The 24,686-nt window shown below is 38.8% G+C and overlaps 2 protein-coding genes across 2 annotated transcripts in view; one reads left to right on the top strand and one right to left on the bottom strand.

The window, feature by feature from the left end:
• Positions 1–122: 122 nt before the first annotated feature.
• plekhg7 (pleckstrin homology domain containing, family G (with RhoGef domain) member 7) lies at positions 123–16,266 on the bottom strand. Its single transcript, XM_032584531.1, is given in 17 exon segments — positions 123–404; positions 1,432–1,529; positions 1,648–1,801; positions 1,906–1,985; positions 2,082–2,169; positions 2,353–2,468; positions 4,559–4,733; positions 5,097–5,210; positions 5,403–5,501; positions 7,229–7,324; positions 7,567–7,716; positions 8,101–8,202; positions 8,541–8,593; positions 10,431–10,549; positions 13,667–13,689; positions 14,318–15,094; positions 16,028–16,266. Coding segments are annotated over 16 exon segments (2,166 nt in total). The 5' UTR covers positions 14,906–15,094; positions 16,028–16,266; the 3' UTR covers positions 123–293.
• A 3,578-nt stretch (positions 16,267–19,844) lies between these two features.
• itpr2 (inositol 1,4,5-trisphosphate receptor, type 2) overlaps positions 19,845–24,686 on the top strand; it is a 64,072-nt gene continuing 59,230 nt past the window's right edge. The window contains 2 exon segments of the mRNA XM_032584538.1: positions 19,845–20,228; positions 24,561–24,631. Coding sequence (XP_032440429.1) covers positions 20,098–20,228; positions 24,561–24,631 — 202 coding nt within the window. The 5' untranslated portion in view covers positions 19,845–20,097.

A 24,686-nucleotide genomic window follows, 5' to 3' on the forward strand; every position in this document is an offset into this window, starting at 1 on the left:
ATTTTTATTTTAAAAAGCTTCTCTTGAGTCAAATTTGCCAACAGGAAATCTAAGAAAAACATGTAGGGAATGCAATCTGAAAATGCCTTCAACAGAAGTGAGGAAAAAATATATAAACCAAATAAATCATAAGAATTTATTGTACACTAACGCATTAGCTACCTTTAAAGGCACACAAAATTTACAAAATAATCCTAGTGTTGGAGCAGTCATTGTGACGGACTCCTAGGGACAGTGAAGTGCACATCGACATCGGAGACGTTTCCAGTGGCTTAAAGTGCTGCTGGATGGGATCAGATCTGGGAGGACTCCAGCCACAGGGAGGAGCTCTTGACTCGCGGCTGCTGAGAGTCCAGCTTCAGCAGCGCCGCCACAGCGCCCTCTAACTTCGTCATCCATTCCCTCTGGAAAAGTTGCACAAGAGGAGGTCAGGAGCAGAAATAACAGCAGCTGTGTATAAGGATTGAGCACAAACTCTTTGTATTATTACTTCTGCAGGAACAAAACTGAAATAGGAAGATGTATAATTATTAAGTTATTGATAATCAAGAATGTATACAATTTACATTTTACAGACAAATGTAAATTCCTTTTAGATTTTTCATAGTAACACAAGGAACTACACAACTGTAGAATAAAAATCTGAAAAGTGTGGCATGCATTTGTATCCGGGCCAAAATTTTTTATGAAAAGGTCCATGAAGCTAATTGGAAGTCCCACTTGCTCTGGTCGGGTGAGATCAAAATATACATTTTTAATCTACATGCAATATGTACAGTGGGCCCGTTGTCAGAAATTAGACTCTTGGTTTGAATCATCACTCTCCATCCAGTCTGAATGAGCTCAAGCTGGATAAAAAGCTGGCAGAACAGGGGTCTAACCGCTGGCTCCTAGACTGGTACCAGTAATGTGTAGTAATTTAGGCAGTATAAACAAGTGAATATGTGAGTGGTTTTATTTTGAGAAACCCAGAAGCATCCATGCGCTTCTTTTGATGTGCTTGAAAAACATTAGGATATGGAGTGAAAAGGAGAAGGAAGATGATCATGTCGGCCGCCATGGAGAAAATGCGACTCACCTCCATAGGTCTGATCTGAGACCCCAACCCTAAAAGACTTGCAGCTGTGTTTGCATGAAAAAGGTGGTGCTACCAAGTGGAGTAGTGGTCTGAAGCACAACTAGAGTTGACTCAGACGTGAACACAAACGCATGCGACAATTTTGATATTTCAAATTGATAAAAAAAATTAAAAAAAAATTAAACCTTTCACTTCACAACTATGGACTACTTTGTCTTGGTCTGTTTTGTGGTTCTCTCAGTTTTTCACATTTAGTTTACATAATATTGCCAAAACTATTGACATTTTCCTTCCAGCCCTTAACGTGCATGACGTTTGAAACTTGTCACAAGTTCACGCTTGAACGGATCTACCTTGGCAGACTCTGACGCAGCTTGCAGGATGAATGCACCAATACACTGTTGGTACCGGTTGTGGTGCATTATGATGAAAGAATGTGGCAGCCCCGATGCTGTGAACAAAGCAGAAAGTTCTGTCATCAGATACAAAAAGTAAGAGAGTCTGATGTTTTAATTGTTCAATCTTCTCTGCTAAAACATGTACAAAAACACTGCATGAGGTGTAGTTACTGGAGGCATTTAGCTGGTCAATGTTCCTGAGCTGCAGTCGATCCAGAGAGATGGGCTGATCGAGAACCGTGAAGGTGCATCCCTCCTTCAGCAGCTGGTCCATCTCCAGGTTCTGCTGCAGCCTCAGGTGATTCTGCTCAGAACTGACAGACCTCTGTGCACAAAGTCAGAGCAACAAAAGGTACAAAGTTCAGCTACATGAACTTCTCTCCCAGAGCATCTACCACAGGTCCAGAACAGAACAAGATGGGTGCATACCTTCTTGATTCTCTTTATCTTTGTAATCAGCAGGAATTCATCAAACAGGAACAGATAAACATCTATGAGCTTTGTGTTCTCTAGTGATGAACCAAAGAGAGACATTCTAAGATTCTGTACAAATTTAAAAAAATGGAGGACATGAAAAGTGTTGGATTTGAGCCAACGGTAGACACCTGTTAGCACTAGTTTCCCTTCGTGCAGCAGACTTCTGTGGGAGATCAGATTGTCAAGAGTGACGGCCTTCAGGAGATGTTTCAGACTCTGGAAAACAAGCAGATCACATCAGACCTGAGCTCCTGACAGGATCAGGAAAACTAAAAGATAAACAACTTCAAACGTGGAATCAGATATTACTTATCACGTTTTACACATAAGTGATGTTTGTGACAATCATGTGTGATGATCAAACATTAAGATGTTAAAATATGTGCAAATCAGACGAACCTCAGGGATGAAGGCACGTTTGTCTCTTTCCCAAACCGGCAGCCACACCAGTGCATCTCTCAGCTGTTTCACCTTCTGGTAATTATCCAGCCACTTGACCTTCCCTTCCAAATCACCTGGAAACAGAAGAGCCACAACTTAACATCTAACCAGGACAAAGATTACATTTTCAGTAAAAACAATGTTCCTTTAACGAGACTGAAATAACGTGAAATCAACCATTTGAATGAATACCAAGAAGCACTATCAAACATTAATACAGCACACGAGGAGCAAAACATCCATAACCAATAAACTTAGTTCATTCCTTAATTTAAAAATATCCACAAAAAACAAAAGTAAACAGGAAAACAAAACATATTTTTTTAAGCAAGCCTCTCAATCCATTTGGTTTAAAGGAAAATGTTACTGACTGGTACTTTAATTTGTAAAGTTGAAAATGAATTGGAATGGAACATGGCCGTCTTGCAGTTGTTTCAACTGAATATCCAGCATTTACAGCAGAATGGGATGGAAGTTATTGATCTGAACATGTGTTTAGAGAATACTTATGTATTTTAATGTACATAAATATTCTGTACGGCAGAGGTATTCAACTCCAGTACTCAAGGGCCTGGTGCACACTTTAGATGTGTCCCTGGTCAAACACACCTGAATGAAAAGGTGAATCACCTGCTCAGTACTCAGTCCAGGTCTCCAGAGTCCTGCTAATGACCTCATTATTTGACTCAGGTGTGTCGAAGCAGAGACAACTAAAAGTCTCTGTTCTGAGAGCTGGAGTTGAATACTTCTGCTATAAAGACTCCAATACTGTGAAATGAACCACTTGAATCAAGATGCTAATTAAGAATAAAAGAAAGGGCAGCATCATCCTGAATAAATGCAACATATTAAAAACAAAAGAATCCATCGTACATATATTAGATAAATGAAAATGCTGTCTCTTAAATAATTTTGCAAAACAAGGTCGTATAAAATGGTAAATCACAAAGATAAATTGATAAAACTTGTAGAAATGTTAATGAGCCTGCAGGTTGGTAGGCCGTGATCTCTAATACACGTCAGAACCCATGAATGAGACTGGAGATTTGGACATTAGTGAATAAAACATTTCTGCTGATTTAGATTTACTGCAAAAGACAATATATAAACCAAAACTGAATTGTCTTATTTCTGGGAAATTAAAACTAATTTTACACAAAATTTTGTAAATTTAAGGTATAAAAGTTTAGTTCAGTCACTTAATATCAACAAATTCACACCAATATAAATCAAAAAATATATTTCTGTCAGAACTACAATAGCTGCTCTAAACTCTTAAATGTTTACAGGGTGTCTAATTTTTTAAATAAAAACATTTGTACTGTTTAGAGTGAATTATAAGATTTCATTTATTTACAGAAACTTGTAAATAAAGTTTACAAGTAAAAATGTCACTCATTTTTACCTACACTGATAAGGAAATGTAGCGTCTTTTTTATCGTACATAAAGCTCATCACAGTGACAACATTGCTAATAAATCTTATCTTACTGTACTCATTTCTGCATGGTGATGCCAAAGATGGGTGTGGCTGAATTTCGTGAGAGATTACACATTTTATGGTAAACGTTCCCCACGCCCACAGAGGACATTGGCCGACATATTTCACCCAGGAGCACAAAATTGCCATCAGCTGCTCCTTTTATTAAAAGCCATTAAAAAAGGTGTGCTGCAGGAGCATGCGTCACAGAAAAGAGGGGGTAAGCTATTTGGTATTAAGTCCATGTGGGTTTTCTGTACAAAAGAACAAAATGACCCAAAAGTGAATGGCTGCTGCACATTTTAATGTCCTGGTTCCAGAGAGCAGTGCCACAACAGGTCTGTTGGCTGCTGTCCAACACTGCTGAGTCACCTGCTCTTAAGGAAAACTGGTCTGTTTGTGCTGAGGCATAACCACTCTGACACCTGTCACACATGCCATTTAGGGTTCAAATTGTATTGTAAACACCTGCACAGATATGCTGATGAAACCCAAGTGAGTGACAACACTTTGATGTCTGGCGATTGAAGATGTGGCAAAAAAGATCTGATTGTTTTCTAGCAATCTGTTGTACAAATTCTACAATAAAAACTATTTTTCAGTCCGAGATAAAGTCAAACACTCAGAAAAGTTGATGCATATTAAAGATGAAGACATTCAGGGAAAAGGTGTACATGCTGCTCACATATGGATGTGTCCACTTTCTCAGCTATAACCTGCAGCTCCCTGCTTTCCTCCAACACCTGACATCTCTTTGCGATATTCCTCAGCAGCAGCGGGTATCGGGTTAGCCGCTGCAGAGGCGCCACCAGCAGGTCGCGTAGCTGCAGCCTCCGGCACTGTTTGCTTCTCTCACACCACTAAGCAGAAAGCAAGGAGACAAAGAAAGGATTCATGAGAAGAAGATGGCTGAGTGGAGACAAGCATCTCATAGTAAATGAACCACTGTTGAGAACAATAGTGCAGAGAGCTAACTTTTATGGAAGGAGATCCCTCTAGGAAGCGCATGTCAACAATCAGGAAGGATAACAAGCTGCAAAACGATGACATTCCTCATTGGTAGGACTGTGAGACACTGAACTAATTGTTTAAAAGAAGCGTTGCTGGGTGTCCTCACTCATACTTGGCACACACTGCCTGAAGTCAAAGGTACACTGCGTTCTGGCATTTGCTGACTAACACAAACAAATCAGCTGCTGCCTGAACTCTGCTGCCTCCTGTACCTTTACGTATGACCCGAAGTCCTCCCTGGGCATCAGGTTGTGCAGATAAAGCAGCGCTGCTGAGTAGTTGAGGCAGTACTTCTCCAGACAGTGACATATGCTCTCCTGAAAAACCTGTCAGCAGATTGAGAAGTTATACAGACTGATGGATGATAATTTTCCATATAATTCATGGGCGTCACTGTTTACCAACCTGAATTTTAGAATAAAACATAAACTAAAGCAGCTGCAATGAAATGCATCTACATCTTCAAACATAAACAGTGCGTGTGAAAGTCTACTGTCACAGTGTACACAAACACTTGCCTTGCTCAGCAGCTCCAGCAGGGTAGGCCCGCCCCCCTGAGTAATACTCAACAGGTTCTTGATGACACGCAAGAGGTTGTTCAGGAAACTAAAGCTGACCTGCACAGGAAAAAGAAACGGCAAGTCAGGGGTCACCTGAAAGGCCAAGAGACTAAGTTTTCAGTCTAACATGACTTGAGAATTCAACCTGGCATTTCTGGACACGTTTTTAAAATGATAGTTATTTTTTGGTTTGACCTTGGTTAAAGTTCAAATCAAGTACAGGAGTGAACAGATTAATCACATTTTCTAAAATGAAAACATGCACCAACCTGACAAAAATTATAAGCTCTTTTTATTTATTTACCGTTTTAATTCGACTATGAAGAATCTAAACGAGAGGATCTAAACCGTTTCTGTCTGCCACAGAAATATTTGATTTGTACAAGTTTGCAAAAAAAAAAATGTATATATATATTGCTATAAATTTGACTTCGTTATTAAATTATTACTTTTTTGATAATTATCTAGCCGAGAGAAATGTGGACCTTAAATCCCATTTTATGATGTTATGCTCCCACCTCCTTTTTGGAGTGAATTTGATGTCTCTTTGTGGATGTGGTCGTGTATTGGGTGGGTTCAGATGGGAGGCGAAGTGCTGGACCTTCTGGTGAAATGTAATGTGGAAAAGAATTGTGTCCCTGAACTTGAGTTTAATATAAGAATTACAATTTAGTAAAATTAACAATAAAATCGCTGGCAAAAGGAATGCTATTAACATAAAAAAAATTATAGTTTTAATCACGCTTTTTTTAGCCCTTCCAACACTAAAAGGACAAAAATACTGTTAAATTATTTTTATTTTATGAATTATTTTTATGCATTCTTGACTATAAAAAATGTACAAACAGCCTTTTTTTAAGGTTCTTTTGGTTAGATTTGAAAGGATCTGCAGTGTGAAGCAAGAGGGTAGAGGGATCTTTACACAACACAATGCCGTTAACAGTCAGAGAAAAAAAACTTTAGCCTGAAGGGTAGGTATGCAGAAAATGATTTTAAACTTTTGAAAACTTTTAAACCGCAGCAGATAGAATGGCAAAGCTATTAGTTAGGGGTGCACCCATTGCAGTTTTCTGGTTGAGCGCTGATTATCGATCTTTAGAAAACCTGACCTGCTGATTCCAATTTTGGCTGACTTTTTTTTTTTGTCTGAAATGTTGCTAAATACAGCAAAAAAGTTGCAAAGTTGACAATAGTGTGCAAAGCAGAAGAGGACAGTGGTTGATTTTAGACCTTTGCCGACATGTATAAGATTAGTGGATAAGATTGGCTTCACATACAAGTATCTGATCTCCCAAAATTAAGGAAAGTGGCACCGATAAATCGGTGCATCCCTACTATGAGCTTAACTTGGTATCAACTTGTCATATGGTAACTCTACAAAACAGCAGAATGACAAAGTGATATATTCTAACATATGAAGCCTATTAAAATTAAGAAAGGTGCTGATTTTATTTTTTTACTTCACTTTCTGAACTAAAATAATAATAAAAATAGTTACAGATAATGTTAGAAAAGTAAGTGGGATCTTATATTTTTGGTACAGTGACCAACATTTAACACTTAAAGTAAAACAAAAGGGTTTATTAGGTAAAAACTAGGATCTAATTATAATCCTATAGGTCCTGTATAAGATTTGAGATAGTCTTAACTCTACAGTTTTAAGAATTTTTCTTTCGCAGCTTTACTAAGCTACCTCTAACAATGTTTTGTTTTTTTTTCAAAATAATTTACATTAGAAATATAAGCCAACAAGTCTAATACAGCTTATTTGCATCATGTCTCACCAGGCAAAGTTCATTCAGGTTTGCAAATAAGCTCCATAAGTCAACATCCGTGAGGCAGTTGTTCTGCTGCAGGTTCATGAGTGTGGCTGAAAACACCTGAAAGGAACAAAACAGTCACACACAGAAAGGGCCAATTGTCAAAATGTGGTTTTAAATTTCAAATCCACTATTCTGTGGGACTGGACAACCCAACAGAGATTTCCAAAGAGAAGAATTCAGGGAGATAATAAATAAAACACAAAGCAGCAGGAGTTGGGTTTCGTTTGGGTTTGGTCGATTTGTTTGTGGTTCTGTGTGTTTGTGTGGAGCATTGTGAGGCTTTGAATGGACAAGGTCACCTCTTTGAGAACCATGAGCTGATCCAGGAAGTAAACGCACTCGCTGGTGAAGAGTTCCCAGATGGCCTCTTGTCTCTTTCGACCCTGAAGGTCAGAGGTAACGCCCACCTGCGAGGACTGATCCTGGAGGAACTCAGCCAGAGAAAAGTCCTGCACAGAAAAACGACAACAGTGAGAAACAAGGAAGCTGCGTCTCCCTCAGAGCATGTCGGTACAGAAAAAAAGCTGCATTTTCTTTGTACGTTTTCTACCACCATGGCGAATCAGACGTAGGTCAGTGTTTGTTTATAGACTTTTGTAGAAAGGATCTAACTAGTTGCCGCCTAGAAATTCTGGTTCTTGCACAAGCTGCGTCATTTAAACTCTGCAGGACATTCCCGCTAACTGCTGTTTTGTCATTTCTAAGTCATTGAGCAAACAGTGAGTAGTGTTTAAATTAGAAATCTGAAGGTCTTTGTAGTTCAAACCTGTCCTGGATGAGTGCAGATACTAAACCAATCTGACGAAAGAAGCTTTGCTGCTGATGGTGCTCACCTTATACTTCTGAAAGTCAGTGTTTCTCCAGTCTTGAATTTGCGCCATTGAAAGGTATTTTTCAATATCTGATACTGTGCCCACCTGTAATTTCCCTTTAGTCTGAAAAACAGAAAACAAAACTCAGACACCAAACAGACTGTATTGGAAAACAAGAGATTATTTCTTTATTTTCTGTTTAGCTCTGGTAATTATGAGTAAACATAACACCGTTAGAAGTGAATTAAAAAGTCTGGCTCAAGTTCTACATTTCAACCCCTTCGAAAACTGTGTGACCTAAAGGGGATAAGAGGAAACGCACTAATCTGCTTTGAGAAGTGGGTCAGAGAACAATGTCCAAACCAACTGACCAGTTTTGTAACAAAGTACATCCAAACAAACCACAGACCACATCACTGGGACCAGTCACGCACACACACCAGACAGACCAGCAGACAAACAGCACACCTACCGTACTAGCGCCTCGAAAAGGGCCACTTTGATTTCTTTGCATCTACAGAAATCAAGCACAGAAACAAAGTGTGATTGTGTTGTGTGGCAACAGCCTGGACGCAGACATTAAAAACCTTCTGACAAAGTTTGCTTTGATTTGAGAACAATAGTTTAAAACAAAATACAAACTGTGACTCTGAATCGATGTGCCCCTGTGCCAATTTACAGCCCCCATTTCATAACAACACAAAGTCCCCTCCTAGTGCCATTTTATACTTGTAAAGAATCACTTTTGTTCCCATGCACACAAACCATGATCAATGTATATCCATGAAATATGAAGATGAAATTGTACATACAGAAATAAACTCATACAAAAACTTTGTTTTGAACTGTATTTATATTTTTTGGTAAGGTAAGGTCATTTTATTTTTATAACACATTTTCAGCGATAAGGCAATTCAAAGTGCTTTATACGAATTAAAGGAAATACAAACAAAATAACAAACCAAAGGAAAGAGCCTGATTCTGATCACCATTAGGACCAGTCGATGTTTATATAATATGATTCAACTTATTTTCTTATAAACATGGATAAGTTAAATAAAAAAATCACTTTAAAAGAACCTAGACAAACCCTGTATAATCTATTCATAGTCGACAGTAAAGTTGCCTTCATATCTTGCCACATATGTAAAAAAAATTATTCTAATTGGGTTTGAATGTGAATTATCTAGCAACTCTGGCACATCTATAGAATATGTGTAATTTATGACGCATCCTTGCTTTCTGTAATTGTGTATATTGAGATGAAGGGTGTAAAATTACTGTCGTTTTTTTTACTTCTCTAGATGCTAAATGATGCCTTGGCCATCGAAGGATAAAAGTGTAATGCTGAATGCAAAGTTTTTGCCATCAGCAACCTTGAGAGGATTGTCAAGCAAAACCTGTTGAAGAACATGAGCTACAAAAGTAGCATTCCTCGTGTCAAGCCACTCCTGAACCAAAGTAAACGTCAGCAGCATCTTACTTGGACAGAGAAGAGAAAGAACTGGATTGTTGCTCAGTGGATTTTCTGAAGTTCACAGGCGATCTACCAGGTAATTTTAGAGCACTTCATGTGTCCTTCTGCTGACAAGCTGTATGGTGATGCTGATTTAATTGTCTTGGTACCTTCCTACACTGAAGATGAGAGATGCCAGACCCAACAATATAGATCAGCAGAAAGATGCGATCAGAGCAACCTGGACTTCCATCACAACTCAAGAGATTCACAGGCTGATTGTCTCCATGCCATGTTGCATTGATGCAGTAATTCATGGAAAAGGAGCCCCAACCATGAACCGACCTTTCCAAAGCCTGACATTTCTGTTTGAAATATTTTTATTGACCATTTGTAAAATGTTAATTTACTAGAACAGTCAATTTTAGGTTCAAAATTAAAACAAAAACTTAAAATACAAATCTATACAATATATAAATTTCACTTAGTTGAAGTGAGAGACAAAAACGCTAGAATTTTTTTCACAATATTTAAATTTTTTGAAATCTACTTTTGAGATGCAATATAATTTGGCATTTGGTCATGGAGAAGTAAAGAGCTTCAAAAATAATAACACAGCAAAGATGTATAGCACAGATTGCTTTTAATGAGCTCTTTATAACCTCTTTTGCCCTCAAGAAAAAACCCAGCCAAACCCAAACTCTTAAGTTGTTTGCCTCACATTAACAGTGAACATGGGTGGGTTATGGTCAAACCTTTTGGCATCAAGAAGCAAACTGTTAAAACATTGACTCATAAATTTAATCAGAGGGCAGATCACTTGGCTAAGGATCATATTGCAATCAAACAGAAAAACATAAAACTGACATATTAATGAGAGAACGTGGAATTTTACCAGCGAGATTTGAGTCATTGATCATGTCCGCCGCTCCATTGGACACAAACAGGTCTCCTGGTGAGACATCGAGTCCAGGTAAACTGACCACCACTGAGCTCCGCCTCCTCTCATGAAGCCTGAAGCAGAAACACGAGGACCTTTAGATCTTGAACAGTTTTATCCATCATAATAAAATAAAAATGAACAGTCACTGTATTAATTTGAGGTACAGTAAAGAAGTACAGTACAGGGAAACGGCTGACTCAATTTCTGAGAATCTCTTGTAACAAAAATAGCCTATGTGAAACGTAAGTAGAGTCAGACTGTCCAAGCTGGGGGAAAATAAAATTCCCTTTGTCATTTTGTGTAGCAGAAATGCCACTGAAATACCATCCGCTTTGTGTGGAAAACCAGTGATTAATGTGAGTAGCAGATATTATGAAGGATAAGTGTTATGTGTGTGGCTCATGCATAGACAGCTGCCGATTAATGGATCACCCTGTTTGCAGTGGAAAGAGACAAGCTGTCAATGTGTGCCAGTTCTAATCCTCCCAGTCTTCTTTTCATAGTTGGTAACTGAGGCATGGCTTTGGTTGCAAAAACACAGGCCTGCCTTTTAGCCTGGGGGCGAAGCTCACACAGCCGCTGTTCTCAAACGCTATGACTTATCCTCCATCGCTGTACATTTGGGATTGCTGTTCAGGGCGAAAATGAACTTTCACGAGCTAAAATTAGCAGCTGACAAATGTGATTATGTGACGAATGCAACATTAAAGATGGCAATGAAATGACTGTAGAGGATAAAGATGTGGGGTGACTCATTTGTCAAAGGATTAAATGAGATACACCTTGAAAAACTTGATCAGTGACAAAGTCAAATGACAATCACAATCAAATCAGGCCTATGCTAAGCAGACAAGAGAAATTATTGAATGTGGCTGCTGTCGGTTAGCAACTAGATGGGCTGGTTTTTTCTCAAAGTACGGCTAGATGTGCTGGTTTCACATATCATGGTAAAGAAATTACTTTTTTCTCTGGCTGTATGGAGAACAGAGTAACTTAGTCCCTGCCCCACCTGTAGCTGCACAGTACTGGTCAGCTGACCAGAAAAAAAAAAAGAGACAAAATACACCAAACATTTTTTCTCACAAAACACTAAAGACAAAATTGACTGTATTTCCAGCCAAACAATCTTAGCATGAAAACTAAAGAGTAGCACCCCTCAATCAGTGTACAGACACATGATATGGATAAGGAGTAATATTTGTCATAATAATAACTTATGTTAAATTAAATTAAGAACTGTATTCCAAATTATGCTTAGCTTGAAGCATAAAGGTAAAAAAACAATAATGTTTTATTTTATGATTTGAGATTGACACAGCTGATGTACATTTCCCTTAATGAAGTTATAATAATCCAAATATTACACACTATTTAGCATCAGCAGAAATATTCATCACTTTACTTGTTTAAATAAAAGTTGTTGCACCATGTTAAACATTTTGGTTTTAAAATGTTTGTGCAAATACTGTGAAGAAATACGCTGTCATACCTACATATTAGGTCTGATAGGGAGTTTTACTTTGAATCCTAAAAAGCCAAGACTATTTACAACATGCAATTTCAGTGCTTTGATATGCATTTCATTACTTCCATCAATAACCTGATGTATGGCATAAATGTCAGTAAATGCATTTTGCATATTATAAAAATTATTGGGGAATAAAAATATTTTTTTAGTATTGATAAACGACTGCAAAGCCCTAACTATGATACAAAATACAAAAATGAAAAAAGTAGCAAAGGTTTTGAAAGCATTTGTTACAAGAAACTAAATTAGGATTTTTTTTTTATTTTAGTTTTGTTTCTGGTTACCTTAAATTCTTGTATCAGGCTGTAGGGTTTAAATATTTAACGCTCATGGGGGGGGGGAGCTCAAAAGTAGAACAAAAGTCCAGTTTAACTAGAAAAATATTGCAGCAGAAGTTGAGTGCTCATTGTTCACTAAAAGCACATCCTCATTTCTGATTGTGTTTAATGACATTTACTGACAAACCATTGTCAAACAATTAGCTGCAGCAGAAGTAGAAGTACCAACAACAGTCTTACTTCACCTTTTGTTAATGTCAGCTGCTATATTCAAAAGCAAACCACCGACTTTTTCCCTCTTACAGTGCAGAGCACCAGTATTTAGTACAGTGACTGCAGTGCCAATATGTACGCTTTACAGGATAATCTAGTGTGCAGCACAACTGAAAACGGGAGTAACCTGGTACGTTATTCCTTCAGCATGCTTTTGTTAGAATGTGAAAGCCTCAACTGTTCCTTCCTTTCACTGCCCTTCCTGCTAAACTATTAAACACGACCCCACCAATCCCCAAACTCCAGCTAAATGCACGTACATCACAACAGATGGCAGCCGGCATCAGCACCTGAACGCGGCAGGGGCTGATGGGGCGCTAAGAAAGAATCGACTGCACCTCTAAACCAGGTCAATGCTTCATCGTGATTCATTCCATGGCATTGTCACAATGAGCCCCTGTTGCCTTGTGATCATGCAGAAAGCTTCCTCTGTACCAGCCTCTCTGCCAACAGAGAGCACTTGCTTGTTTTGTCTCCAACATTAACGAGAGAAAATAATGATGTTCCAAAACAAAACTGCCCTAACAGACTGCTAGCAGGGCCCGGACACTGTCCCAGGCACAGTTCCAGGGTGTAATTAATGGGACAAAAGCTACCTAATTATCCAGTGTGAGGAAGAGTCTCGCCGTCCATGAGGAGGGGCGTGGGTGGTGGAAAGGGAAAACAGCTTTAATGAGGGTTTGTCTAGCACAAATGTAACCATGGGACTCTCAAAACTTAACCTACCGTGCTTATGAAGCATCAACAAAGACGTGAAGGACAATGAATGCACAAAGGGGCTCCTGAAAGCTAATGGTCCAATCAGCATCCAGAGATCAGGTCCAAAGCACTTTGATGTGATGGAGCTCAATTTTCTACTTTTTTTCCTTCTTGCAGATAAATTATTTGCCACAAAGCAGCACAGCCTTTACTATTTGAACACCTGATAGGCACAACTGCAAAACAAATGTGCTCTCTGTAAAAAAGTCCCAAAATTTTACTACATTCCTGATAAGCAAATATGTTCCCACGAATTTCAGCCTGAATTTTTTTATGCTACAGTGCTCACAGTCCCAACAGACAACATGCAAATAATAAAATTCACAGTGTCAAATGTACAGTGCACCTACCTTCGATGGCACTGTTCCCTCTCCTGTAGGAAAACAGAGAAACTTTATTAGAGCTGTAAGCTTTCAAAAACAGTAAACGTACAATTTCCATGCTGCCCGAACACCGTAAAGACTGAGCATGCAAAGACCTCCTACTGCTAACGGCACCACTAGATCACTTTCAAAGACACCAAAATCTGAATCAGTGTTTTAAGTGGTCACTTGGATTCAAAAGCCCTTGATATTGTGGGAGAATGTCGACACTATTGAGAATGTGTCTGCCTGGAAACAACGAGCTGATGAATAGAGCTGCCCATTATCTTTTTCCAATCGCTCACTGACCCCTCCATTATTGGGTGACTGCTGACTGTGGTGAATAGGGGGCCCGAGGAGAGCACTTCCCAGGGCCCTCCAGGCTGTGGGTTTGGTCAGAGCTGTCAATGCATGTAACTGCTGATTCATTTGCTGTCAAAAGCTCGCATTGTGAGTGACCGCTCCAGGAGGGCTTCTGCAAGTGAGGAATGTCTACCTATTTAATTTATTAAAGGCCATATATGGAAATACACAGGGGAAAAGGTCTTGAGGTGTTGGATTGAGGTCTGAGACTGGTGGAGGATATGTTACTATTTATGTTTCAGTTAAATTTAAATGGAAATCAACAAAAACACTTACCTGCTCTTCTACATCAGAAGACCAAGACTCTTTCATTAGAGCAGGATGAGCACTATGGCATTCCCATTTTGTGGAATTGACACCATTTTCAAAAGTCTTTGATCTACGCGATCTGGTTCTCTGTCGCCCAGAGGATGAAACAGACTGAGGTTCCTGACAGTTCTCTCCATCAGAGGAGGGCGTTGTTGCTAAAGGTGATTTGACTCTCTGCACAGGGGACAGTGGGCTTGCAGGGTATGACTCCTCCTGAGTGCTCTCCATGCGGCCCGATTCTCGAGTATCAATCAGAGGACGTCTGGTGCTCCTCATCCTCCTCAAGGTGGGAGATGTAGAGATGCGTCCAGGAGCCTGGCGGTCGAACTGGAACAAAGGTGCCAACTGTCCCTCAGTGTCCAACAGCGACAGGTGTCTCAGCTTGGAGTGCGTCCGTGTGAGATCTATGTGCATTATCACTGGGCTGCAGGTCTGGCACTCCTTGTGCTCGAAAGACCCCCAGTCCGTTTGGGTCTCCATGTCCGACGTTCCTGTCGGTGACGACTTCATTCTCGGCCCATTCGCTGATGTAACTCCAGTCCAGCTTCTTCTCATTGTCCTGGTCTTTGTCCTGCAGAATAACGTGCTTCAGCGTAGACATTGTAACCTCAAAGGCATTATTACAGTGCAGCAGACATCTGAGAACGTGTAATCTTACAGCCTGATCGCTTTGGGCTCCTTTAAGGTGACGTCAGATGATAATCCTGTTATACTCCACTTTCACACCATTTACTTCTCAGATTGCTGGAGGAAAAGCAGAATATTTCAAATTATGTTCATTCAATCAAGAAGTTTGTTGCTGATCAGAAATGGCAGATGCATGTCTCAAAAGATAAGACAATGTAATTTTGAAGAAAAATGTTCTGCCTTTGTTTACATTAGAAAATTTAAATGTACTTATATACTGTATTTCTCAGTAATAAAAGAAAATCAACCTTTCTTATAGTTGCTGATCAGCTTTTTGCATGTTTACACTTATATTTTCGATAATTCTTCTTATGTAATGAGCTAAAATAGATATTTTCCTCAAACATCTTTTCTGTCAGACTCAAGTCAGGACTCTGGTTGAACCACTCTATTGCATAAATATTACTTCCACTCATAAAAAACAATTTCCCTAAAATCAAAAGACTACGTTGGCTCTAAATTTGCCAACCAAATAAATCATTTTGGGTTTAACATCACATTTATTTAAAATGGCAGTTTATTGAGAATTAGCAGAGAGAAAAAAACTAATATATAAAAAATTAAATATCTTCTCATTAATAAACGGGATATCTGGATCGAAAAGGACAGGTATTGGGTTCAATGATGCTCCAGCAACACACCTGTTACTAGAATAAATATTATTGCGTTCATTATTTAAGATAAGAAGGAACCTTAGTCTTAATCTTCAAAGACTACTACCACTTTGTTGATCTCACAGATATGAGTCATTTCTAAATTAAAATGTTTTTGTCGCACGTCAGGTGCATTTCATTGGCAAGTCGAGCTCTTAACTCGACAATATCCATTTGGGAACAAAAGACAGCAGTGCAGTTAACGGAACCAAGTCACAAGTTTAGAGCTTTTAAGCTACAGACAGCCGCTCTTCTAAATATTACTTCAGTGAAAGCGAAACCCGCACCTGTTTCGGAAAGACGGTAAAAAATTAATCAGCAGATCTAGTTTACTTACATCCCTACAGCTGCTGCACCTCGACTCTGCCGCCGTGTTGACGTGCTGGCCGCAGAGAGCAGCAAGCTTAGCAGCATGTGGACAGGGAGAAAGTTGTGGGAAAAGTCTCGAAGTTGGTTAATTCCCAGAAGAAACTGAACAAGGCAGAGAACCGTTCTGTGAAAAGGTGGGAAAGGTGCGTCTGCTGCGCCCTGCCTGCCTGGGAACATCAACTCTCTAACCCGGGCGTCCCTCCCTCCTGCCTCCGACACAAAGCAACGTCACAGGCTGCCTGGAACAATGAGGCTGAATAACATGCAGTCACATACTGCCACACACTGCTCGCGTCATGTGAGAGGAAAATTAAACACCACACGCGGCTGCTTTCTGAATAATGACAGACTATATAGATGTAATTTAGATTGCTGACAGTTTACAGTTATAGCAGGGCAACAAAATTCTGAGAATTATGTTTTCTACTTCATAAAACAAAAGCTTACAAAAAGGGAAAACATTACAGTTTGACGGAACCAAGCTAGAACCTTTGGACCACAATTATAAATAATTAATATTTATAAATAATAACCTTCTTATCTTTTTTAAAATAAATTATGTTATATATAAAAAGATATGTTTTCTCATAAATAGCCCAGAACATCACTAACAGAAGAGTGCAATGTTTTCACTCACAGTGAAATATGGTGATAGCAGCCTCATCATGCTGGGATTACTTTTCAGAGGAAGACATTTTCTCAATACTATTTAACATGTAAACAGATCGAAACACCAGTCAGTTTTGACCCAAAACCTACTGGTAGCTTCTAGAAATCTAAAGATGGAGGCAGATTTTGCATTTCAACATTGTAGTGACTCCGAGCATCTGCCAGAATCAATAACAGAATGTCTTTGTGAGGAGGAAATTAAAGGAAAATTGTAGTCACTTGCAGTCCTCAAAATCTGATAGGATATCCAAAATGAAGTTGACAAATATGATCAATCTCAAATGTGGGATTCTGATAAACTCCAACCAAAGAAAAGCAAATGATTAAAAAGGTACATCAATAAAGTTAGATTAAGGAAGTGCACACTGATGCAACCAGGTTATGTGTATTTTTTTAAATATTACTTATTTTTTCCTCTATCAGAGGGGAAAGTGTAAAGAGTATTGTTTGTCACACTGTTTTTGGAAGACATTTTGAAATTATTTATAAAGGTATCATTCTGCAAATTTAAGTATATAAGTATGTACAAAAAATTATTATGCATTTAATTTGTGTTTTACATTTAAAAAATACACAAGTACGAGGGACGTATTTAAACAGGATTTAGTGGGCGTGGTGCTAGAGTTTGCTCCAGTTTTTACTCAAAGTAGAACTTAATTACTTCAGTGGTGACTAATACTCTTTAATCTACAGCTAATCTATAAAAATGCAGTAGTTGAACACCAATAAAATAGAAGAGTGATAGTGAAGCACTGTACTTTGTACTTCAGCTTCATTTTGATCACGAGGAGTTGTAAAGATGGCACTTACAGGAAGATATAATCTGTTCTGTGTCCCAACATTAAATCAGCTGTTATCTCTGATATGTGTTATAAAACACATATCAGACCCACATTCAGCTCTCGGAAATTATGGAATGCTGTTTCTTCTTCTAGTTTCACATGGAAAAAAATAACTGGATTATTTTCACATTCCTTTTTGTATTACATGCATGAGACAGCGATTCATTGACAGTCCAACTCGTTGGAAACGGTGAAAAATGTCAGTATGAGTTGTGTTTGTATGCAACACAGCGAAGATGAAGAACTTGTTAGTGAACGCTACGGGGCGACATAGATTGTGTGAATGTGAACATTTTCAGGATTGGTCGGGAACGCCCCCTGCTGGATTTAGAGGTGTGGTACACTGGAAATGACAGCAACGTGATCCATTTGTTATTTTACAGCACCTGTCATTCTAAAGCAATGGGTCTCCTATTAAAATAAACTGGATCTATAAGGTTGTATTTTGTTCTTTGGATTTTTTTTTTTTTTTTTACCTGAAAGAAGATTATCCCGCTGTACCTTATGTATTAAAGATAAATGTAGTGTATTCACTTTATGCATTTGGGTCTGTCTAAATACTGGCAGGGCCTGCAGGTTCAGTCAGCAAACTTAGGAACTTAAAACAAATAAAATATTGTTAAGTTCTTTAAAAAAAATTAATGAAATTGTAATGATTAAATTAAACAATGGAAACCCATAAAATAGTTGCATCCATAACAGCTTATTTATTTTATTTAGACGATTTTAATGAAGCTTTAAAAAATAGAATAATGCATAGTACAGATGAAACATGATTTTTATGACATAAATTTCAGCCAACTAAAAAAATGCCAAAATGGGAACTTCATGCTCTGTCAGGACTCCTTTAGCATGAATTTCTGCTGTGTGCCATGGAGGTGATAATGGTACCGCTCTGATGAGATGTTCAGGAAGCTCTGGTGGCTTTAATAATGGCCTTCAGCATGTCTGCTTTGATTCATCTTCCTCCTGACAATGCTCCATTGATGATCTCTGGGAATTAGGTCAGAAGAATGTGTCATTTAGTTAAGAACAGTAATACCATGGGCATTAACCCAAGTATTGGTAATGTGATTCAGTGGGTTGGTGACAAGTCTGGCAGGAAAATGAAATCAGGATCTCTGCAAAGAACTCATTGATGACCTGGTGGCCTGTCCAGAATTTATAACCCCACTCCTTGCCTATCTTCTCTTGAGATAGAAAAAAGCCCCTCTGCTGCCTTGAAAGTGGCTGCAGAGAATAGATGGATGGTTCTCCACAAAACTCATCAGAAAATGTAAACATTAGGTGTTGTTGCATTTTCTGATAGATTCTTATTCAGACTTTTGACTTGATAAAACTGTGACCAGCAGATTTCATGGCTGCCCAAATCATCACTGACTGCAGAAACTTCACACTAAAGCTCAAGCTAACTGGTTTCTTTGCTCATCCTGAAGACATTTTCCGATTAAGAAAGAGTGGATTTATTCAATCAGTGCAACATGTATAGCCCTGGTCTGTGTACAATGTCTCTTTAAATCCTCTTTTAGATGCTCTGAAGACATGAGTTATTTCTATTGTTTATGCACCTTTATATAACATAGCTTTTCCTTCCACTTAACTTTCCAATAGTTTGCATGCATACAGTTGTGTGTTAGCTTCATTAGCAGTGATCTGTTGTGGCTTGCACTGTTTGTGGAGGCTATCAATGACAGGTCTACTGGTCAGCTCACAAGTCTGCAGTTCTTCCTATTATCATATAACATTTATAAATAAAAAATATTTTTTTTAATTTAGAAATAAATGTATTTCTGTTTAATGTGTGTTATTTCTTTTACTTGAATAAGTAGAATAAATTAACTATTTTGTTATATTCTAATTTACTGAGATGCATCTCATTCCATATCTTGCTGGGGTTATGTAGCTGCTGCACACTCAGGATCATCCTCCTAGCCATATGTTGATAAACTTCTGCAATGATCTTATCACAATTAATGTTTCAGCTGTTGTAAGACCATAGTTTTTACTTACCTGTGATGTCATATTGTTCTGTTTGAACATGTTTCCAACTTTCCCACTTAATTAGGGCAACGCCAACACCTGTAGTCTATATTTAACCCAGGAATATTGCAGTACTCGCATTTCTCCTCCTCTAAAATGATACACTGTTGCACATTTACATTCATCAGGAAGTCTCCTCTGACGGAAAGCCAAATACAAAGATGTGAAACTGAAGGGAATCGGCCCCACAGCTCTGACAGCAGAAGTCTCCTCCCCCCTGAAGTAGATGTGAAGAAGAGCGTCCTGCGGTGTGAAATATACAGGAAGAAGTGGAGCAAGTCTTTTTAAAATTTACACAAGAACAGCGCGTCGTTTCGCTCGGCGGCTGTTCCTGTGCACTTTTCGCACTTTCTAAGTCGCCTCAGAGGGAAATAACTGGAGTTATGATGTTGAAAGTGGATGAAGGGGAGTGCTGTTGAACTGACGGCGGTGTAACGTGTGGGTTTCCTCAGCCGAGGAGAGCAGAGGAGTGCCTTTTGGGTCATAAATGGAAAAGCAGAGCAGAGCAGCCAACAGAGCAGTGAGAATGTCGGAGCACAGATCCAGTTTTCTTCACATCGGAGACATTGTGTCTCTCTACGCGGAAGGCTCGGTGAATGGCTTCATCAGTACTCTGGGGTATGTATGTATGTGTCCCTCAGACGCCAGTCCTCTCTCTGAGGCTGTCTTCATGTGCGTTTTCCTCTTAACCTCTGACACAAGCTGCCTCTTTCTTCGCCTCCCCCTGTTCGCTCTAGTCAAAGTTTCATGTGCTACTTGCGGTGGAGGCCTGTCAGCGCGCAAACTGCTACATCTCAGGAAATACTTCACGCAAAATGCAACAGGAATGCAAAACGGCGTGATCCCCAGGTGCACACGTGCGGGGAGTGGATTATTTTTCTTAGCTGTAGACACCAGGGTCCAAAGAGCTACGAAAATGAGTTTTCGTGTGTTATCTGCTGACAGGAGGAAGGAGAGAAACGCTTGATTTAATCAATAATCGAAGAAGAGTTGTATCTTCAAGCATCACTATGCAGTCACGTCTCACACTTTCTAGAATATAGATGCACCAATCAGTCAGCTAGAGACTGGAATAGGCGATTTTCCCTTGGTTGAATGTGATCAGCAAATACAAACTAAGCAGAAGTTTTGTTTTTCTTTTTAGTAAATGCATTCAAACTAAGAACTCCCAGTCTTTTCAGTCTACCAACACAAACGCACGGCCTGCACTTAAATACACTGTTGTGATTTTAATAATAAGCTGTGGAAGGGTTATCTGCATAAATCATGTAGTCCCTTTATTTTCAGTTGGACTCTATCAAGGCATAGAATAATCCTTAGAATGAAAAAAAAAATCATTATGAGTAAATATTAGAACCCACAGGTGAAACCACTCACCTGTTTCAGTCAGCAGCATCTCACAAAAGAGAAACTGCATTTGCTATTTACACTGGTATTGTGGGAGGTTTTGGTGACCCAATTAGGGTATATGTTGTAATTCTATTACTGTTCACCACATTTGTGTAAAAAGACGCGTTTTTGTGTTTTTAAGTGATTCAACTCACTTTATAACCTTCCATTTTGTGTAAAATCACCACATCTGGATTAGAATTAATATTCACCTGGAATTGAAAGATAAATTGAAGGTCAAACTCTGGTCTATCATCTGAAGCAATTTTCACAGCTTTTTGAAACCTGTAATGAATAATAAAATACATTTGTTATGGCATAAGTTGTAGAGAAAAGAGAGCAAAAACTAATGACAACTAATAATAACAACTCTCTTGTGTTGTGACATTTGTGCAAGGAAAAAAAAGGATTTTTGCAACATGATGCTGCCTCCATCATGTTTCACATTGGGAATGGCGAATTCCAAAAAATACTCAGTGTAAGGTGAAAAGCTGCAGTGCTATCAGGTGCTGTGAGCCTCTTAGCCTGCAGAATGGTTGTGAGAGGCAGACAGTGAGGAACCAGTCTCTTCTCCCACAAACCCTGTTGGTAAATCTTTCTTCTGTATTCCTAGAATTCCTCTGGGGTGTAATGTCACCCCACAGCCAGTTTGTCCACATCTTCATTCACAGCTCACTTGTGCAAATGACAAACAGATTATGCTGGTGTGGTCAGAGGAAAACATTTTGCTGAGAAGCTCCCTTATTTGCAAAGGCTTGTGATGATGCAAATTTAAGCTGGTGCAGCATTCTCCAGGACTGTAAAATTGAACAGGAGGTGATTTTTCACCTCCTGTTGTTGTTAAGGTACAGATGGGGGGGAGGAAGGTTGGGAGTTTCTCATCAGAATTCCTTTAAATCTTAAGGTCTTGGCAGTTGTACTTGGTATTTCATTAAGAATAGAAATATCTCATGCATGGAGCATGCGAAGAGCCTCTCTGAGCTGCGGCCCCCATGAACATGATGCAACCTTCAGCTGTACAAGGCTGCCCATGCTCTTATTTGCTCAGGATCACATTAAACCTTTTGGTTTCTCACAGATATGAACAACTTATCTGACAAAAAGCAGTCGGCTAAACTTTGAGTCCATAATGTGTGGATAAGCAAATGCTTAAATATATACTTTACAGCTCTTCTTTTTAATTGTATTAATCATTTAGAGTAAAAGTGAAATGGACATAGAATTGCTTGTTGTGTGTGAGTTGAACTACATTTCTAGGCCGACTTTATCAGCAAGCTCAAACATGCTGTACCAGTTACTGCAATCTTTCTCACATTTCCAACAGTTTGGTCATTCCCCAAACTTTTTCTTGTGGTTCTGTTGAGAACATTTCAGATGAGAAACAACATCAGACCTGCTCACTCGATGTATCATCCTGGATATTTTCTGTTTTGTTGCATTGTTTCTTTGACCTTAGCTATTATTAGCTTGTGTGTGTCCAGCCTGGTAGTCTTATCAGTAGTTCATGTTTAACTTGATTACAGAGTGTTGCAGCCCGTCAAAGCCGCTCCACAGAGTTACAGTTACTTGTTAATGAGCTCAGGACTCTTTTCCTGAACCTCTTCCTTTTTAGTCACTTAGCACTTGATAATACTTCCTGTTAGCCTCTATTGTCTCTCATAGATGTAATGTTGATACGCAGTTAAAGGAAATATAATAAAGTCTGAGGACTGACGCTGATCTAGCACCCTGATACTGAAACGGAAATGGCTCAGCTCATTTAGAGAGGGCTGCCGACTTTGAATTAGAGGAATTGTGGACTGCATTGTGTTTCTCCTGTGCAGACTGAATGAATGGATGTGCCTGTTCGACTCAAGCTGCTTTGCACTGACATGGTGATTAAATACGAAGTTATGGAGACTTTTGTGTTGGAAAATAACACAAAATATACTCTAAAATATTTTTAGGACTACTTGCAGGCGCTCTTCGACTGCGTATTGAGCACTGATATTTTATCTTGAGAATATCAGTCAATCATTAACTGAATAATAATTGATAACATATAAAATAAGGGCACATCATAAATGACATAAATGCATTAGGACTTCACATTTTACCCACAAAAAAGTGTTTTTAAATATGCCAGCAAATGTAGCCAGTTAAGAGTTGAACCAGATTGAAATTATTTGATGCACAATGGAAATACTTTTGTCAAGCATATTTTCTAAATACTGCATGTCAGTTCATATCATTGTAATTCATATGTAATGATATGAACCAGCTGACATGATGAACAACAGAACATCTTGTGAGTTTTACATGAAAACATTTATTTCCATGTTGTTCTAGGTTTAATAGCATATTTACTGTTTTCCCTCTGGATAAAATTTAGTATTAAAAAAGACGAAAACAAATTTTTCTCTTCAAAATGTTCATGTTAGTCTGTTGGGTACTTGGACATCTTAACACAGTACCCAAAAAAACACCTGAAAAACAGTTTCCTTTTGAAAACAGTAAAAGTTCAGTGATTTAAGATATTCTCTGCATTTTCCTAAGTAATATTAAACAGAATTCCCTGGAAGAGCCCATGCAGAACTAAAAGCTACCATCCCTCCATGATTATTTAAATGCATGTGTTGTTCAGTCATCTTATATCACTTCTTTATTGTAGGAAATAAAAGAAACATTTCAGCCAGTGCAGCTGCTGTGAAAGCATTCAGCTCTAGCTTGTTGTTGGCCCCCATTTGTACGCATTGGAGATACAGAGCATTTTAGTTCAACTTTAAACTATGAAAGCAGTACTTCACATGTGAACATGACTGACTGATCTCTTCATCTGAAAAAGTCACATCTCACAAGTACAAAACGGCCACCAACCAGCAAATATGAGGAAATCATGGAATGAGTAACTGGATGAAATGTTTGGAAAACTTTTAACAAACTCAGTCAGACTCTTTTTCTCTGCTGGCACTAAGGTTTCAAAGACTGATCAATCATCTGTGACTGATACTATTCACTCTTAAAGCTTCATATTACAACAGGATGAAAATCAGATTTTTGTTATGCATTTGTTTGTTTTTATTTATCTCCAGCGTACAATATTTGAAAGTTGAAAACCCTTCTGCGTTTCAGTGATTTGCCCTTAAACAAACTTGCAATAGAGTGCATGAAGTCAGGACTGCAGAGCCCAGATCAAAGCTAAAGTGGCTTCAGCTCCACCCAGAGACGTTCAAAATCACTTCAGGTTCTGGAAAAGTCGCGGGCAAATGGATGTGACGGTGAACAGAGCCATCCACGCTCTTTTGTGGTTCCTGCGTTGCTTTTCAGCCTGCAGGTGGCCGCTAAAGATGCCAATGAATGCCCCATTCAAATGAATGGTTTTCAAGTAGCTGGTGATTCTACGGCATGTATTTGCATTTAACTGTGATGCCTCACTACAGTTTGTAGAATGCAAATCTGTGTTTTCAAAGTGAGCAGAGTAGCATACTGGCAGTTAGCAGGATGACACAGAAGTAGCCACGTGAAAGATGCATTTAGAAATAATTGTCATGTTTCGATTCTCCGTTTTCCTCTTCGCTGCAGGCTCGTCGATGACAGGTGCGTGGTCCAGCCCGACGCAGGAGACCTCACCAATCCACCCAAGAAATTCAGAGGTAGGTTTATGCATTGCACACAAATATGAGTTCATACTATGTTGGTATGAGATTT

The sequence above is a fragment of the Xiphophorus hellerii genome, chromosome 2, assembly GCF_003331165.1.
Source record: "Xiphophorus hellerii strain 12219 chromosome 2, Xiphophorus_hellerii-4.1, whole genome shotgun sequence".
Lineage (NCBI taxonomy): Eukaryota > Metazoa > Chordata > Actinopteri > Cyprinodontiformes > Poeciliidae > Xiphophorus > Xiphophorus hellerii.